This window comes from Heliangelus exortis, chromosome 3 (genome assembly GCF_036169615.1).
Source record: "Heliangelus exortis chromosome 3, bHelExo1.hap1, whole genome shotgun sequence".
Taxonomy (NCBI): domain Eukaryota; kingdom Metazoa; phylum Chordata; class Aves; order Apodiformes; family Trochilidae; genus Heliangelus; species Heliangelus exortis.
The window spans coordinates 5,782,608-5,800,696 of record NC_092424.1 but is presented as its reverse complement, the minus strand read 5'-3'; the positions used below and the strand labels follow the sequence as shown (position 1 = coordinate 5,800,696).

General features: G+C 37.9%; 1 protein-coding gene across 9 annotated transcripts in view; it reads left to right on the top strand.

The window, feature by feature from the left end:
- ARID4B (AT-rich interaction domain 4B) overlaps positions 1-18,089 on the top strand; it is an 85,280-nt gene that overhangs the window by 18,850 nt on the left and 48,341 nt on the right. For all 9 annotated transcript variants that reach the window (XM_071739009.1, XM_071739012.1, XM_071739008.1 and 6 more), the window contains exons 3-5: positions 10,602-10,712; positions 15,445-15,510; positions 16,094-16,184. In XM_071739009.1, the coding sequence (XP_071595110.1) occupies positions 10,602-10,712; positions 15,445-15,510; positions 16,094-16,184 (268 nt within the window). The remainder of the gene's footprint in view (positions 1-10,601; positions 10,713-15,444; positions 15,511-16,093; positions 16,185-18,089) is intronic.

The window sequence follows — 18,089 nt, the reverse complement described above, 5'->3', positions numbered from 1 at the left end:
GACTGTTGATTTAAAGCCTCAAAGAGATGTAATATTTATTTCACCCCTTATGATCTCTTCAAATAACGAGTTACACAGAATATCAGCATCCTTTTTTTAAACATAAAAGCTCTGCTCTTCCCAAAGCTATGGGATTTTTTTAATGCCCTGGATTGCTTGATTAAATAACTTTACAATATTGCTTCTTTCCTATGCAATGAAAGAGTACTTTGGGCTGATACTGTAGGACAAATCCAGTGAAGGACTGTAGGCAGCTAACCTGCAGGCATGTGGCTCTGGATGCTCTATCTGCTGGGCAAAAATAAATGTAGTCAGGTAAGAGTGCTTTCTAAAGTAGGGTTAGAACCTGTTGGATGGTTGTGACAGAACATCTCTGCAAATCCATTTCTGTTAAAATGTTTTGTGTCATGGCTTTAAATAGGCAGGATTGTATGGGGGAGTGAGCAGAGGGTGTTTTATTCAATAAGCCAAGATTCCTAGGACAAAGAATTGAGAACTTTGCACTGGGGGAGTGAGCAGAGGGTATTTTATTCAATAAGCCAAGATTCCTAGGACAAAGAATTGAGAACTTTGCACTGGCTGCCTTTTAATCTAAGGTTTTAGCATCTGGGATTGAAGCTGCCCTAAGGGCTAAGCTGGGGAGCCATCAACAGGCAGAGCACTCGCTAGAGTTTCCTGGTATGGTATGTGCCACATTAACAGTTTGCTGCTATTGAAAATGGAACATGCTGTCTGTTATTTCCTCCTCCCCCGGGGGGCAGTTCTTGGGGAAAAATAGCCAAAAAATAGATGGAACATGAGGCAATGTCATAGTCGTGCCAAAAAGGCAAATGTCATGCTGGAACGTTCAAGTAGTATTTTGAAAATTGTGTGAAATTAATCTGCTTGCTTTCACAATCAATGAGGCCATACCTGTATCTGCTTTTAGGCACCAACTTGAAGAAGTATGTGAGATAATTAAATCAAATTTCAGAGGGAAGCAATTAGAAATACAAGTTGTCTTAAAAATACAGCCTGTAGGTAAAACACAATAACTTGCATGGGTTTTTTTTTTTTCCTTTCAGAGATGAGATGACTCTAAGGAGTTGCATCTCTTGAAACTCTCCATGTGCAGTATTGATATGACAAGGAATAACAGCAGCAAGGAATATTTAGATGAGATATTATGGAAAACTCTGTAAGCATTGGAATATGTTGCATGTGGAGAGTGTGGAATATTCACTCCTGAATTTAAGAATAGTTATGACAAACATCTGTTACGAATAATGCAGCTAAAATAATCATACCCAGAGCAATGGCCTTAATATCCTTTTATGTTTATTGTACTTCTTTTTTGTTCTTCTTATCTCATCCAGCATCACTGGATCTTCATAAGGTGGTTAGATGAAGTTATTTGCAGGTCTGTTCTAAGGTCATTTTCATAGTTCTTTCTGAATGACTTGTCCCTGGCCAGCAGTTTCACACAGGATGAGCAGGCAGCAGTTGAGAGAGCGTGGCAGAGGTAAAAATTTCTTGTGTTTGTTGCTGTATGTCCATTGCCATTTTATACAGCTCTGCTTTTGGTAGACTCCAGTGTAAAGCTGCTGTCTGCTACAAACACATTTTGTCTCTAGAACCACAGTGCACACATTCTCAGTTCCTGAATGCTGGGATTTGTGCACAGCTTTGAGGTGGAATTGGTGTAGATTGGTAGTGCTTCATTTTCTAAATTATCTGTCCCTAGGAGGGATTCTTAATCAGTAAGAAAATGCTGTAGTTACACTTCGTTTCCTACTCCCGGTTTTTTTGTTTCTTATTAGTTAACAGTAGCTCTGACATTCCTTTCAGTACTCCCTCATTGTTTTCTAGGAAGTTACTGTGGCAAAAAACAAATTCAAAGGCTACATATCAAAGGCTTTTTTACTAGAGTAATTATGTAATTTATTGTGTTATTCTGTTATATTTTTAATGTTCTATTAGAAAAAGTCCTTGAGGTTAAATTGCAGATCACTTAGTCATGATTTCATCCAAATATACAAAATAACATCTTAAAATAAATACTTAGAATTTCAGAATGTACTTTTATCATACAAATTTAAACATAATAAGACTTAATTAGTACATCATCCCTTCAGCTTTCCCTTTCTGTTCTAATCTAGGAATATAATATAAATCCTCCCCCTTTTCCTTCCCAATAATGAGTTTAGAAAGTGTGGTACTAAGTATGGAAATAAACCAAAGCAAGACATTTTCTTCTGTACTTGCAGAAAAGGCATTTAGGTTTATGGTTTGGTTTTGGTTTTATTTTTTCCTAAGGCTCAGTTTTTCAACATGGTATGAATGTGCTTCTGATATTTTACACAATAGAAAATAGTTTTAAAAATAAATTACAATAAGCAGAAGCCTAGTATGCTATAATTTAAGTGAAAAAAACCCAACATTGTTAGATAATGGTCTGATTTTATTTTCTGTTCACCATTCCTGTTCTTGTATACAAAAATATTATTTTTCCACCAAGGAAAATGACAGTATTTTTATAAGTTTTACTGTATTTTTTTTATAAGATTTACTGTAAAATACAACCAATTCATTTTACATACATAAATTTTCCTGTTCTCTATGCTGTCATACTGAATTTATTTTTTTTTAAACTAACTTATTAAAAGGAAAACAATCATTAAATCATATTTGACTGGAACGAGACACATTTCCAAAGAATTATCAAATTGTTTTAAAAACAAATGTTGTTTTTTCTTCCTCTTGAGATTTCATTGTTGATTTGTCAGACTTCACATAGTGCTCCATTAGTCACTTCATTATTTTGCCCAGGAACAGCCTAGGCTGATTTGTTTATTAAACTATCAAACAATCTTTGTTCCAATCCAGTTGGAACACAAGTGTATCATTATCATATCATTCTTTTCAGGCCATTGGAACATCCCAAGATTTTCATGGTGTAAGCAGCATCTCTAGACAGAATTGTGGCACATTTTTAAAACTGAGGCAAGTTTCCAGACCTGATAATTGAACTAATGCTTCCAAGAATTATCTGAGCCTTTAGTTGAAAAAAAGTGTTTGTCAAGGGGAAGATTTAATCTAATTTATTTTCAAGTGCAAAACAGGGATCAAGGATATCCTTTTTACAACATTATTTTATCCTCTAATAACAAACACATTACTGCTTCCTTTTTTTTTGACTTAAAATTCTTCACACTTGAATGCATTTTGGTTCTTGCACTAAACATGTGAAATCTGAAAGAAGTCTGGCAAAATAGCTGTGACCAAGAGAACTCTTCATTGAGAAGTTCCTTATTTCAAGTTAATCATTAACTTTTTTTATGTGTGCACATGTAGCAACAATGTTCAGGCTTCACTTGGAACACAGAAAAAAGTCTGACCAAAATTCATGAAGTTGCACCACTTGCAGTACTAAGCTATGATGCTAAAGAGGTTGAATATTTGGTTAAACCTTACAGAAAAATTACAATCTGGTAACTATAACAATGATTGACTTAAAAAAATGTTATATTCTGGGGAATAAACTGCAGGAGCAAGCACTGAAAATATCTTTCCTTCATGTGGTCTTTCAGCACTACAGAACAAGTAAAGAGAGCCACAGAAGGAATTGTACAGAATTGGCATTATTTTTAGAGACTGAGTTCTGGAGTGTTTGATTAAATAAAATGCTGTCCTGATAAAAAAAATACAGATTTTCATTCTTAGGTCTCAGAGAACTAGAGAAACATCAAATGCCTGCTTGCCTTTGAGTAAGAGATGCATTAGCCCATTCTGCAGACTTGAAAGTTGGTACATGCCTGCTGGGTTGCATCATTGTACAGGAAATTGTGACCAAATTAGGGACAGAATGAAAATTCAGTGTTTTTTATTCAGTGTGGCAGGGGAAAAAAAAGAAATCTAAATATTTTAAATTTTAAGGCACCTTTCTGGATTTGCTGTTTGGAGTAGATGAGGTAATTGCAGTTAATGTTTGGAAATTACTCGACTCAGTAACCTTCATCTTCTGGATGAAGAATCAAGCTGCTCTTTGACAATGATTTGGACAGACTAACTTGTAAATCTTTTCCATTGAAATCTTTCTCATTTTCTAAGAATTTTTATAATTCTGGATCCATTTAGCATAGTTTCAAAACCAACAACAAAGCAATGGATTTACTAGTTCCATGCAAATTCAGCTTTACACAGAAGTAAAAATACTGAAAATGAATTTTGCATTTAAAATAGATATATTAGGTAAATGAAGTATTACCTGTGGAACTGAACCCTTGTTTTTGTCACTTGGTCCTTCATCATCTTAGAACCTGGCAACCTTTCCACATAGTTCATTTTTATTCAGAGAGGAAAATCAGTTCAGGTATTTAAGAACTTCAAATAATCAAGGCAGTGAACTGATCTAACTGAATAATTTGAAATGAAGAAAACAGACCCTTAGCACCTGTAGAGGACACTGAAGCTTTAACCATCTGTCCACAAGGTTCTGGTAAATTCATGGGAGGGGGACTGGAGGGGAAAAGGGAGAGGAAAGGGAAAAACCCCTTTCTGCCACAGTTACATGCTGCATAATAATGTTTCTGGTGAGATGGTATTTGAAACCTGTAGATTTTAAATGGAAACTTGAAAGGAGTTTCATTACAAGCACACACATTTTAAATTTTTTTTTTTATTTAGAAATGTTCAGCTTGATCATGATGTTCCTGCCATAGTTTTAAATTGTGGGCAAAATTGATAACATTCAACTGTTTTCCTTCAGAAAAATAAAAATACCTTTCTTTGGTAAGTATAACAGTAACAAAACATACAAGCACACACATACACACAAAAAATCAAGGCAAAATGTAATTTTTCATCCAGAAGAAAATCTGCCCAAAGCACAAACTTTCTCTTGGGCTTTCATGTAATGGCCTTTTCATATGAAAAACATAAGAGCCCTTCATTCTATGATGTAGTCTGCAGGTTTCCAGAAAAATTCCTCCTGTTTCCTGTTGGGTTGTTCTTGTTTCTGGGAGATGGAAGATGGGGCAGTGGATTTACTTTTCTAAAGTATTTTTTTTGTCTTCTGGGCCTCAGTCTTTTAGCTATTGCAGTTGTCTCTGAGGAGTTAAATGCTGCAGTAGCAAAACATTTGGAGAAAGGTTTTACAAGTTTCTCAGCTTTGTTGCTCTAAAATACATTACAACTGCATTTGAAATCAACTATACATAATTATCTGCCAAACTGAGCACATTAAAGTGTGAGGCTTTTTTTCCTGAAGATGTCTGCTATTACTACTGTGAAGTTTGGGTGTTGAGTTGAGCTCAGCTGGCTGAGCTATAAGCAAAATTTGCCCTCTTAATTACAGTCAGTAAACAAAACACACCATTTTGTTTATTAAGAAATTGATTCTGCAGTGTGTGGGCAGGCTGCAGTTTGAAAATATTTAACTGAAGTCTTAATTTAAATATCTTAGTTACTGGGGAGAATGTTTGGGGTTTGTTGTTTCTTTGTGCTTTTTTTCTGTTTTAATGAAAACAGTTCTTCAAAACTGGTCCAGGAGATGTGGGTTTACCCTTTCTTTCCATGAAGTTTCAAACTTTAAGTACCCCAAAAGTTTTTGAAATGCTGTTGAATGACTTTGAAGTGACTACTAATTCTGCAGGATGAAATGAATTTACTGGCTCTATGAAAAGTTTGCCCCTCATTAGAAGTCTTAAGGGTCTGGTTGAGTTTTGGGTAGTAGGGTATTATTGGTGGTTTTTCCCACTAATTTGTGGTACTGTGGATGACTGCAGTTGGAGTAGTCACATATTTGTTCAGTGGCTCTGCTTGCAAACTGGGTGCCTCTCTTTAATATTATGGAAAACACTGAAACCATGAGAAAAGACTTGCTTTGGAAAGTTAACTTGAAATGAGTGTAGATGTTAGAAAAAAGTTTTGCCATTGTTCCCCTTGCTTAATAAGAATCAGAAAGAAAAATCAGATGTTGAGCCTTAAAATGTTTATTTTAAAAATTCAATAATTAATTTGGATGCCTGGTGGTGGGAGTGGAGGACAGTTTTGAATCTTTAATAAGCTTCTTCTGAACTTTGTTTATTGAAAATAAATAGATTTTAAATATCCATTAAAAAACTAAAAGCAGTCTTTGCCTTTCAGTAGTTGTGAGATTGGGTGTGAGGTTTAAAATATTTCACTGAAGGTCTTTGGAGTCTTGCAGAGTAGATAAATGCTCAGTTTTCAATGTTTAATATAAGCTGAGATCCTGGCTTTTCAAACTTTGTATATATGAGAGACAAAGGTAAAGGTAGAGACCCAGTTTTCTCTTTATATTAATCTGAAAGCAGTCCTGCAGCTTTCTTGCTGAGCATGTCTGTTGTGTTTCTAGATTGAATGCTTAATCTTGTTTTCATGTGGTTTACTTGGAACATCCTGTGTGTGGTGCAGAGGAATACAGATTAGGAGATAGAAATAATATATTCACACACTGTATTAGAGGTGCTTATAGGCAAAGGGCAATAAAAAGCAATTTTATCAGCTGTTGTACAACATGCCAGTTCTTACAAAGGAACTGGAATGCAGTAAATGCAGCACAGTTGAAAGTGGAGGTGTGAGGGTGATTTCATCCCACCGAGAGGAAAAACATCCAAATGTCTAGAAAACCTGGAAAACTGACCCCTTCCATAGCCTTTCTTTAAAGGTGTGTAAAAAGCATAATGCTACCATTTCAGATTGCAATATTACAACGTTTATTCCCAAGTGCTCTGGAGGGGTTCGTGTTTTTCCTCCCTGGGAAGACCGATATAAAATGTCCAAATTCAGAAGATGTGCAGGTTGTTTTATGATGTGGGCATCGAGCCATTTATCAGTCCTTCCAAGTATAATCAGCTCGAAGGCTGCAGCAGAACCCTTTCCAGCAGCTTGCTTGGCCTGCCAAAGAAAATTCAGCCACTGAATTGGGGGAAATTGCTGACTGGTCACCTAGAGACTGCTCCTCATTTAAGTGGTAAAACAGCTTTTCAGCTGCGGCAGCTTCTGCTGCTGCCTATAGAAACCCCAGTCCGTACACAGCAGTTGTGAAGCGAGGTGGCAAAGACTCTATTCATCCCATTTCCATTAATAACACAAAATTCAGGAGTAGCAGGGCAGTTGCCCATTAGTTTGGATTTCCCACTGGAAAGCGCGAAACGGCAGGAAATCTTTTTATTCCTTCTTGCTTAGCCAAGAGGATGCCAGAAATTATTCAAGTCGGTTCGTGAGTGCTGATGCTCAGCACCCCGGGGCACGGTACCTCTGCTCCCCAGGGACAGCCGCCGGGATCTGGGATGTGCCAGCAGCCCTCACCCCCATTCCCGGTTCGGTTCCCGAGGTGGGGGGGGGGGGGGAAGCGGCCCCGGGCGGACCCCGAGGTCCGGTTCTGGCGGTGTCGTCAGGGCAGGGCTCCAGCAGCTCCCGGGAAGCCCTGCGTGCAGCTTGACCCGGCAATCGCCTTAAGGGGACAAATTTAGTTTCCCGGCAATCCGCGATTAATCTGCCCCAGCCCCGGCGCCTTCGGGCAGCGCTCGGCGCTGGTTCGGGCAGCCAGAAACTTCTGGCAGCTTCCCCGGCTCGGGCACCTCCTCTTAAAGAGGCAGAACCCGGCTCTGCCCGGTACCGGTGCCCGTCTACTTCTGCAGGACCCGATGAGCCGAACAGAACCGCCCGGGTTCTGTTTGATAAGTGACTGAAATGATGGTTCTGACCTCCGCGCTTTACAAGCTGTAGGTGCAGCCCGGAGATGTGGAGACAGCAACAGATGAGAGCAGGAGAGTTGTCTCAAAATGAAGTCTGGAATGGTTTTAAGGCAGCCTAATCCGAGGTTGTGTCTTACCCTGCCCCTTAAAGACCATCGCAGGGCTGCTTTTAAAGGCAATTTCTATATGGTTGTAATAACTTTTCCAAGATTTCTGAATCTTGTTCTCAGATTTCTAGCTGTATTTTAACATACTACTTTTTTTCTTCTTTTTTTTTCCTGGTAAACTGCACTGAAAAAACAATAAAAAGAAATCCTGCCAAATCATATGAAAATGAAACAGGCAAAGATAAATTTTGAGTGTAAAGGTATCTATTAACTGATATAAGCATAAAACAGAAGGGATAACAGGTAAAAATAGCAGTATACTTATTTTTAATCTCTAGTTTTAATAGAATTGAATAAAACCTGCTTGAGAACAGGCAACTCATGCAGTGACTGAAAATTACAAAGTAGTTGTAAAAGATTATCTGAAATTACTGCCAGATGTTGATAATTCTTGTTTGTTTTTCCACTTTGCATTCCCTGTGATGAATCACATCTTGCTGGTTGTTTTAACTTATCCCTTTCAGGTGATACTATCAGCTGAGCTAACTGTTGTAATAATAACTTCAGGAGATGTAGGAATTTAAATTAACTTGTGTGGTAATAACAGAAATCAATTCTTACAGCTGTTCTTCAAATTAAGACTCTTTTGGGAAGAAGCTTTTTAAAAAGCAGGAGTAGTAGCAAAGGAATCATTAATATTGGTGATTATACTCTTGGCCTGTTTTAAAGTTTCTCTGCTATAAACTTTCAAACATGCAAAGACCAGAGGTTCAGATTGTCTTGGTTTCCACTACTGTGGGCTTTTTAAAATAAGTTTAAAGTCAGTGTTAGTGAAGAAAAAGCATTCTTTATTTTCTCTGAGATAAACTTGACATTGTGAGTTGCTCTTTGATATAATTTGTTTGGTTTTATAGGGAGGGGTAGACTGATACTAATGCCACCAGCTCTTGAAGTGTTTGTTTATGGGAGAATTCTAGCTATCTGCATCTGTGTGGATTAATTTGGGATCTCTCTGTCTTGGTAACCTCAATACTCCATGCTTTCTGTAAAGTTTGGAATGTCAACTGGCACGAAAGACTCTGAGCATTCCAGTGCTGAAAGAGTTTGGTCACTAAAGCCCAAACTGGGAGAGCAGGAGGGCTGTGCCCCTCCTAGAGCTTCTCTGACTTCACAAGAAAATAAATCACTGCTTTCCCCTGTTCAGATTCACAGTGTGTGAAGAAGTTACTACTTTGTGCACTCTGAGAGTACTAAGCAACACCAGGTCTATCACCATCCCCTGCCCCAGCATCCTTTCAAGTGCAATAAGAGTAAAACTTCGCATCCTGCCTTGAGGGCAAGAGCATTTACATTGTTAGACAAGCAAGGAGGGAGTGAATTTCAAAATCCCAATACTCTTTAACAGATACCTCATTAACCTCAGTTGACTTTTATTAAATGTGGAGTAGGAATGGATGTGTGTTCATGGATATGCTGCTACCAGAGTAGAATCTCCTACTGCTCTGCATGGAGTCATGCACAGTGCATGTAGAGAGAAAGAAGAGAGAAAGGGAGGGACTCTCATTAGAACATTCATGTTTAAGTGCAGACAGTTTTCTAGTGCTTTGAAATATATTTTATTACCTGAAAATGAGAGGTAGACTTGAACAGAATCAAGATAAAAGCATCGTTAATACAGATGTCTCTCAGTTTCAAGTTTTGCAAAACTTGAATTCCTCAAAAGTCACATATTGAAGTGTTCAGGTACATAATTGCATGACTTTGCTTCTGATGTATTGGAGCTGGAAACAGCCAGTGGGAATTACCTATTGCTGAGTGCTGGCACCTCGGTATCAAATAGCAGGTCTGAGATTATCTCTGCATTCTTCCCACAGAGAGCCTGGATGTGCCAATTGCTTCTTGTAAACTGTGTTTGAATCTGTAGGGCTGCAGGAACATGATGTGAGCTTAGGCAAGGGCTTAGATCTTTCTTTCCAGCTGTTGTTTGGGGCTGCACAGGGACTTGGAGTTCTTGGAAATGTTCCTCTCTCCTGTTGCTTGTCACCCTCTGCCTTCTCTCTTCTGACCCACATTCTGTGAAGTGATAGTGAGGTGGTTCAGAGATCTAGAATCTCTTCCCCCAGATTACACTGGGAGAGGCTGGATCTCCTGTGAAGGAGCAGAGCCTTCCTGAGCTCTCTCTGCATACTAAATGCATCCATGTCATACCCCCAAAACTCTTTTTTGCCTCCTCTTCCATTTCTTGTTTCCCTGTTTGGGTGTCACCTCTTCCTCTGCTCCTTGTTACAGAACCTTGTCTTTCATCTGGGCCCTTCACCTTCATTGTGTGTTTATCCTACTGTTACTCTACTGCTGCACTAAAGTCACTTCAGAGTTCTTACACTTATTAATGAAAAATGAACTTAAGTTGTTGGAGGCAAATCAGACACCATTGTCATGAGACTCATCAGATCTCGAGGCAATTAATTCAAGGAGCAGGTAGAACACTTGATTTGCCTTCACCCTTGCAGCAGCACTGCCTGTCTGCTGTGTCTTCACTTGGTGCCAATGTTGGAGGTTTATGTGGTGCTTGTTGCAGACAAGGGTGGTGTCAGTTTATTATATTTATGGTAGTCATTGTTACCAGCTTAGTGTTGCATTCTGTGTTTCTACTGCTGTGATATACATATGCTGTCAGGCTAAGTTTTATTGGGCTTTTCTGCTGTGTTCTGTCTGACAAAAGCTGGCAGTACTGTGACAGCTATAGTGCCAGTGGGCAGTAATTAAAAACCAGTTTTATTGCTTTCTGTTCCAGGCCATTGATGAGCCTCCCTATCTCACAGTGGGCACTGATGTGAGTGCAAAGTACAGAGGAGCCTTCTGTGAAGCCAAGATCAAGACAGCAAAAAGACTTGTCAAAGTCAAGGTATGTGATTTTCCTGCTAATACTGTTTTGAGGGGGAAAAAAAAAGAAATCATCAGTGTTTAAAATGGGACAAAGTGAAACTTCTTGAGAGTCTCAAGACAGCTAAGAGGCTGTTCTTCCCTTGGAGGCTGGTAGTGAAGCCTTTGAAATAACAGTAAACTCATTTTTGTTGGGAGGGGTTCCCTCACATGGTTAAATAAATTCTTTTGCTGTTTTGCCATCTGCTTGCATCCAGTATTTGTGGCCTTCAAAGCCATGGGCTGACCTTAAAGCAGTTGATGAATATATAACAAATGTAGGCTCATGTATTGGAGGATGTGTTCAGAAAATAAGAAAAACTCCTCAACGTATGTTTAATATGGTTTCTTTTTCCTTCAGGAGCACAGGTCACTACCATTTAGCAGTGGCAACTAGGTAATGCTTGAGGAATAAGATGAAACCCTGCTGTCTTCCAACAAAGAGTTGGCATATTGAGTCCTACAGAATAGGAAGCAGGGGATCTCACCTAATCTTGGTGATGATTAGTTAATGACTGCATGAATCAATAGAAACGACGTGCAGCACAAATAAAATTGTGGAGAGGGAATACAAGAGATACATTTTAACATCCCTTGGAAATCTAAAGTATCATTTCCAGAAATAAAGAGAACAATGGGCTTGTTTTTATTGTACAGTAAGTCTGCACTGCAAAGTGGCCTTATATTTCTGTTTGGATAATGTTGCTGTAAAAGCTTCTAATCTGGGAGCAGGTACTATTTTCCTCTCTGCCTTTTAACCCCTTAACAGAAATATAACAGAGCAAGAATGAAAAGCACTTAGGAAAATAAACTCAATTGTTACTCTGCAAGGGAGTTATTGTAGCAGAATATTTTTCCTATACCTACTGTAAATATAAGTGAAACTGTGTGAATTGTGAGTGGTGATAAACCTGTTACAGGAGAACCTCCATTATAAATCATGCCTTGTTTGAATCTGCCCTCATGCTATGGCATTTATATGTATGAGGGAGGGAGCAAGTGATCTCCAGAAGCCTTAATGTGGGAAGGACTATTGTCACTTACTTGATAGTAATGTTAACTATAATTAGAAGATGTTAGTCTGAAATCTGACATCCTTAAAAAGCCTTTAGAGCAAATGGGTGGTCTTATCATTTCATTAGTCATAATTCTTAACACCATCAGCTGGTCTATACTTTGCAGCACCACTGAATTTAAGCCACTAAGTGTTTGTATTAAAGGTGTTAAGTATCAGTATTTAGGAACAGAAATTGTGTTGTGCCTGGATCAGTGAGATATTAATTCACTTAAATCTTCAGAGGGCTTTCTGCTCACCTTTTTAGATGGCCACTTGCACTTAAGGTTGTTTTTCATTGATAAATTCTCATAGGTCTATTGCTTGCAGTTTGGTCACTGCAATGTTTCACAGGAAGATCTGGAAATTAAATGGAACAGATTTTTGTACTGGAAGTTGTTTGTGGAGGTTGTGCCTAAAGCCTTTGGATTCAGTTCTCCCTGAGTGTGTGTCCTCACTCTTACTGTATAGCTTAGGGCAGTTTAACCCTGGTACTGTTGCTGGTGAGTGGGGTAATGGGATTTCTGGTTGAGGGGATTTTTTTGGTGTGTGACAGTGCAGTAACAATACCTGTCTACATTGTCTTTCATCCACAAGGAATGGATGTTCCCTAAACTTAACAGTGGCCTCCTAATTTTCTCCAACAGTCTTACAGCTCTTTCTGCTGCGTGTTGACTTTGCCCAGTATTAGCTCTGATTTTTATTATCAGGTGTGCCTTGTGTGGAATTTTGGTTGGTTGTCTGCTGCACTTATTTTCTACTTGTTTGACAGCTTCTTCTGTTAGATTTTTATTCCCTAGTCTCCTAGAACTGCTAGAGGAAAAGGAAAGTCAGTTAACTTCATGACATCACTTTAGTTCAAAGCTCTCATGGAAGTTTTTTGACCAGGTGTTCTGTTGAAAAAAGAGCATGACAAAACTTTTTTCAGTATGTATTATGTCATCTTCAGGCAAGTAAAATACATTTAATTCCATCTCCTTTTACTTGCTTTCTTCTCTGAAATCCTGCTTCCTAGAATATTTTGAGGGATACTTTCATAATGACTTTTCCATCACCAGTATAATTTAATAACTATTTGATTTAACGTATGTGGTGTGCATTTATAATTTTAGTAGCAATAAGTACTGTATTTCACAGCTTTGCAGTCTTTGGGAGGTTCTGTACATGGTGCAGAATTTTACTTAACAATCTAACTTCATTACACACTTTGTCATGTCAGTAAAACTTAGAATTTGCTGGGACTTATGAAAAGTGTTGAGGGCACTACAAATTTGACTTAAGGGCAAGATTTTGGTGTTGGAACAGTAGTGGTCCCCTCTTATCTTTATAGGATCTGTGAACAGCTTTTCTTAAAGAACTGTTTCTGCCAGTCTATTCTGACATTGTCTCCTAAAACAGTTTGCACCATCATCCACATAGACCACAGAAGTTTCAGAAGAAACTGTTTTCTCTGTAGGTCTTTATTAAGCAGAAACTAGAGAAGCATCAGTTCTGTAGAGCCTACCAGGGACTGTCTTTTGAGGATGGTGAAGAAAAGAAAAATTCCAACTGAATCTAAACAGGTTAATGATGTGCTGAATGTTTTAATTGTTTGCCTGAGACAGAAAGGATCCACACTGACAAATATTATGGGAAGTAAAAACCCATAGTAACATAATTTTCAGCTTCAAGAAAGACCAGTGGTGTCACACTCAGTTGAGAGTCTGAGTATTTCTATTAGTAACCAGTTTTTTTTTTATAGTACATATTAATATCTCGAGAAGCAAAAGTGGTGATATAAAAACCATCTACCCAAAAAGAATCAAAGCCCCAAGGCATTTTTAAAAAGAACAAACATTCTGGAATACACAATAGCAATTTGCCTTATTTATATTTCATCATAGTACATTGTGGCTGGCTCATGGTTTGGGAGAGAGTTCCTTTTTGCTGTAAAATACATTTAAGATAATTACACAAAGTAAGTAAAACCAGATGTCTCTAAATCAGAATTGATACACTGCATATTTCATATGAGCCAGTAGTGACCACAGGTTTCAGATTACTTTGCATCTGAACTGTACTTTTGATTTCTAGATAAAACCCCCAAAAGAGAGGAAATAAATACTGTATCTGACAGGCTGAAGTTCAGAAGGGAAGTCTTTGCTCAATTAATTCCAAGCCTGAATCCTTTGACTGGCTTGCAGGTTGTAAAGTATGATTTTTTCCTGTCTGGTGGACAGAAAGTGGGTGGGATGTTGCAGCTGTGAAAGGAACATCCTTTCACAGCAATGTGCTTTGCTGTGGCATCTAATAGAAGATGCACAAAATGATTATTTCATGAAGTAGCACCTGGAAGGCAGTAAAGCTTTTTGTGCATTTGGTTTCTAATGAGCCAGTCAAGGTAGGTTCTCCTTGATCCTGGTTGTAGGTGCTGTTCTTAGCTTTTTGCTCCTTTGAAGGTTTACTAAACTCCCATCAGGTCTCCTCCTGAGGAGAATGAACACTGTTGTTTTGAAGGAAATTTTGTTACTGCTGTGTGCTGTGGAGAAACTCAACAATGATGAGAAGATAACATGGAGTACATTTGTGGATCAAGCCCACATTTAATGTAGGATTGCTGTAGTTGGGAGTTACTGTTACGTGGCTGAACCTCATGTTACCTTCTTACTCTGAATACTGAATAAAACATCATGTGCTTACACCGAGTGAGTGAGTTCTGGTATTATTAGAAAATAATTTGTGTGTGTTAATAAAAATGTACATGAAATGTTATGTCACAATTTTCCCAGCTTCCCTGAACTTTAAAGGAAGAGCTGAAGTAAAGCTTCAGGTGTAATTATAAGACCTGTGACTTTCAATGTGACTCAAGTTAATTCTGAGTGAGAGGAGTGGTGAATATGTGTAGCATCTGATACAAATAAATTAATCATGTTTGGATTTCCAGACCTTTTTTTTTTTTTTTTTCCCCTGAAGGCAGCCTGTGTAGGATGAAAGCCACAGCTGATGGTGTGGGGAAATATTTTGGAAATGCTTATAGGATTTGCTTATTCCAGTTTTGAAGACTGACAAGTTAGGTGTCTGTACATTTATTTCCAGTTAAGTAGCAGGGTGTAAGCTAGGCTGGTATTAGTTGAAAGGCTCTTTGGGTTGTTCATTGTGTCCAGTTGGTACCAGTGTCCTGTGCTTTTTCTTTGTGAGTCTGTCAAACCAATGAGTGGCAGAAATGCCATTAATATGCAAGACCCCCTGTGATAATAGAATTAGATGTAGGTGCTAAAACTACTTGACTTCACTGAAATACAAATGTGTCCTTAAAAATTATTTTTGCTCAGAACTCTTGAAACTTTCTCCTTTCTTGGTGTGGAACCAGAGCAGTACAATTCAAATCATTAAGAGAACTGCAGAGCTGATGTTGAGCCATTAAACATTGTTGGTAGACTGCTGTTTGATACTTCCTTTAGAGGTAATGGTTCTATTCTGAGAGATAAAAAAGTATTTCAGAGGTTTTGAAGACTAAGCAATTGTGTCCTCATGCTTCTAAAATACATGAAGGAAGCAGTTTTCAGCAAGTGGGATGATTATGGTGATTTACTGTAAGATCAAGAGAAGGACTATTGACATGTGCTTGTGCTACTCAATTTTAGCAAGTGATTGTCAGTTCTATTTTTTTTTTTTTTTTTAGGTAACTTTTAGACATGATTCTTCAACAGTGGAAGTACAGGATGACCACATTAAGGGTCCCTTAAAGGTAATAAATTTGTTTGGTGTTTTGCTATCACTTTGAAAAGCATTCTTTTTCAATATTTGACATAAGTATGTAATAAGGCATAAAAGTGGAAGGTTCAATTTATTACACAGGCCAGATAGGACCACAGAGCATAAAAGGTAATGCTGCAAAGCTGGAGTTGATAGACTCTTCATGTTAACTTTCCCTTTTGTAGTTAAAAGGGATGCAGCATACAGGCTGATGTGAGCCTCTTTGTTCTTTTTGGCCTGAAAGCTAAGAAGTTTGGCTGGCTCTGGTTTTTAGTCACTGTTGCTTTGGAAAACTCAGCTGGAGGATTTGATGGGCAAGCTCTTACACAAGAGAATGACATCACTCAAATTGGTTCTTGTTCCCCACCTGCTGGCAGAAAATAATCATCTCAGTTGGCTTATGTTAGAGGAAAGAAGTTTCGAGGGATACAAATATATTCAAGTGAAACAGGAAAAGTATGGTACATTTAAACATAGAAATAGGTTAGAAATATACTCTGTTTGCTAAATATAAAAATGTTAATTCATTGCCCATTTTAGAAGCTCTCCAATGCTAAGTGGCTTTTGTATTTTAGGTGGGAACTGTTGTGGAAGTGAAGAATCCAGATGGAACATACCAGGAGGCAGTTATCAACAAATTAACAGATGCAAGTTGGTACACTGTAGGTAAGAAAATAGTTATGTATTTGCATAAAACTCATGACTTAAAAATAAGCCTGTGACCTGGATGGGACTTAAACATGGTGAGAGAGATGTTTTTGAGATGTATACATGTTTCAAGTTTGTATGAAAACTATAAACTTCTTACATATTTTTGTGAGAAATTGTATCCTCACAATGTGAAATTGGGACCTCAAATAAAGGCCTAGTGAATTGCTTTGTAAATGGTAACTGCTTCTTAGCTATTTGATATACAATTGTTAAATATTCTGAAGCAAAGCTCTCATGCTTCCTTAGAAAACTCTTTTTGAAACAAAAGTTGCAATACTTATTTTTCTCTACTCTCAGACTTAGCCCTGATAACAGTTGCAATAAAAACAGCTTTTTTTTTTTTTTTTTTATGTCTTTTCTAGCTTGTTTTCTATGTTTTCTGATGTGACTTAAGGTTCTATATCTACATGCAGAGAAGCTAATGAAGCTTTTATATTTTTTTTCTTTGAGTATTTTTTTTAAAGGCCTTGTATACATGACTATCCTCATTTATGCTGGGTAGCAGTAGATCAGACTGTCTTGGAAAACTGATCAACTGTAGAATGATACCATTTATTCCATCTGTGTCGTGGTAGTCTTAAAAGGTACCACAGGAAATGTATTGTTTCTTGAGAAACTATATATGCCTTTTCTTGGCAGACAACTGGGACATGAAAAGGTGAAAGAACCTTAGCAAGATTTAGTTGCTTGGGATATTAAGGGTTGTTATTACTGAAGTGATGCTGAACAGCTAGGGAAAGACAAAATTTACCTACTTATAGTTCTTTTAGAAAGAAACAGAGCTGCAAGGTTAGATAAGACCTTCCAGGTAAGTGGTGCAGAAAACATCTCTGTTTTGTTGTTGAAACAGAATGTGTGAGTTAAGGAGAGACCAGGTTAGACTGAGGTGAAACACGAGGTATAAAGATAAGAATTAACATTATTGAGAGTGTTTTGCTAATTAATATAGAAGTAGATCAGATATGTGAGCTTTTAAGAACAAAATGGTATGGCTGGTGTCTACATAGAACTATGTTGTATGTCTGTGCATATGCTGCTGAGAAAGCATAAGATCAGCAGCTCAGCAAGAGGAATAAGAGAGGAGTCCATGCAAATCAAATTTTGAAGGGAGGTGTCATGGAACTGCATTCTGTAAATCAGAGTAGATGTCTGTCAAAAACCTGCACTTAAAAAGTAAGAGGAGATGTAAGAACTGAGAGAAAACGATGTTTTTTTAGTTCAAAGTAGACAAAAACATGTTGACCTTGCAGGATCAGTCAGAGTAGCACAGCTGCTGGCTGTGTGATGTGCTTTGAGAGACAGTGACTCCATCACTGGGTGATCAGAATAAATTTTGTCAGGAGGGTGAGTGGAATGAGACTTGAAATTATCTTTACAGACAGTGATGATTTTGCAGATCTGAGTGAAAGTCCCAGTTCCAGGGATAGTTCCCATTCAAATGCACATTTCAGAATTAGCAGATGTCTTAACCAGTAGAGTTACTGAATGTTGTCCTGGCACTTCTTGAGAAGTATCTAATCATTTGCATTCTTAATGATTTTGTAAATTAAATTACCATGATTTGGTCAAAAACTTTGTGAAGAGTCATAGATCTGAAGCAGTACCTTTCCTGAAGTTGTTACTTCAGACTCACTGCAGCTGTAGTGTGTAGAATTTAGAGGAATTTAGAGAAATTAGAGGGCTGTTTTGGGGACACTTCAGAACTCTTTTTAACACACAAGATTGCTTTAAGACCATCCCTATCTGTTTTAATGTCTGAATAGAAAATGTACATCAGTCCATTTATGTCCTTTTGGTGCTGCTGCTTTCCCACCAAAGGAAGATAGGAACTAAATTAAATTTAAAAAACTTCAATGGGTA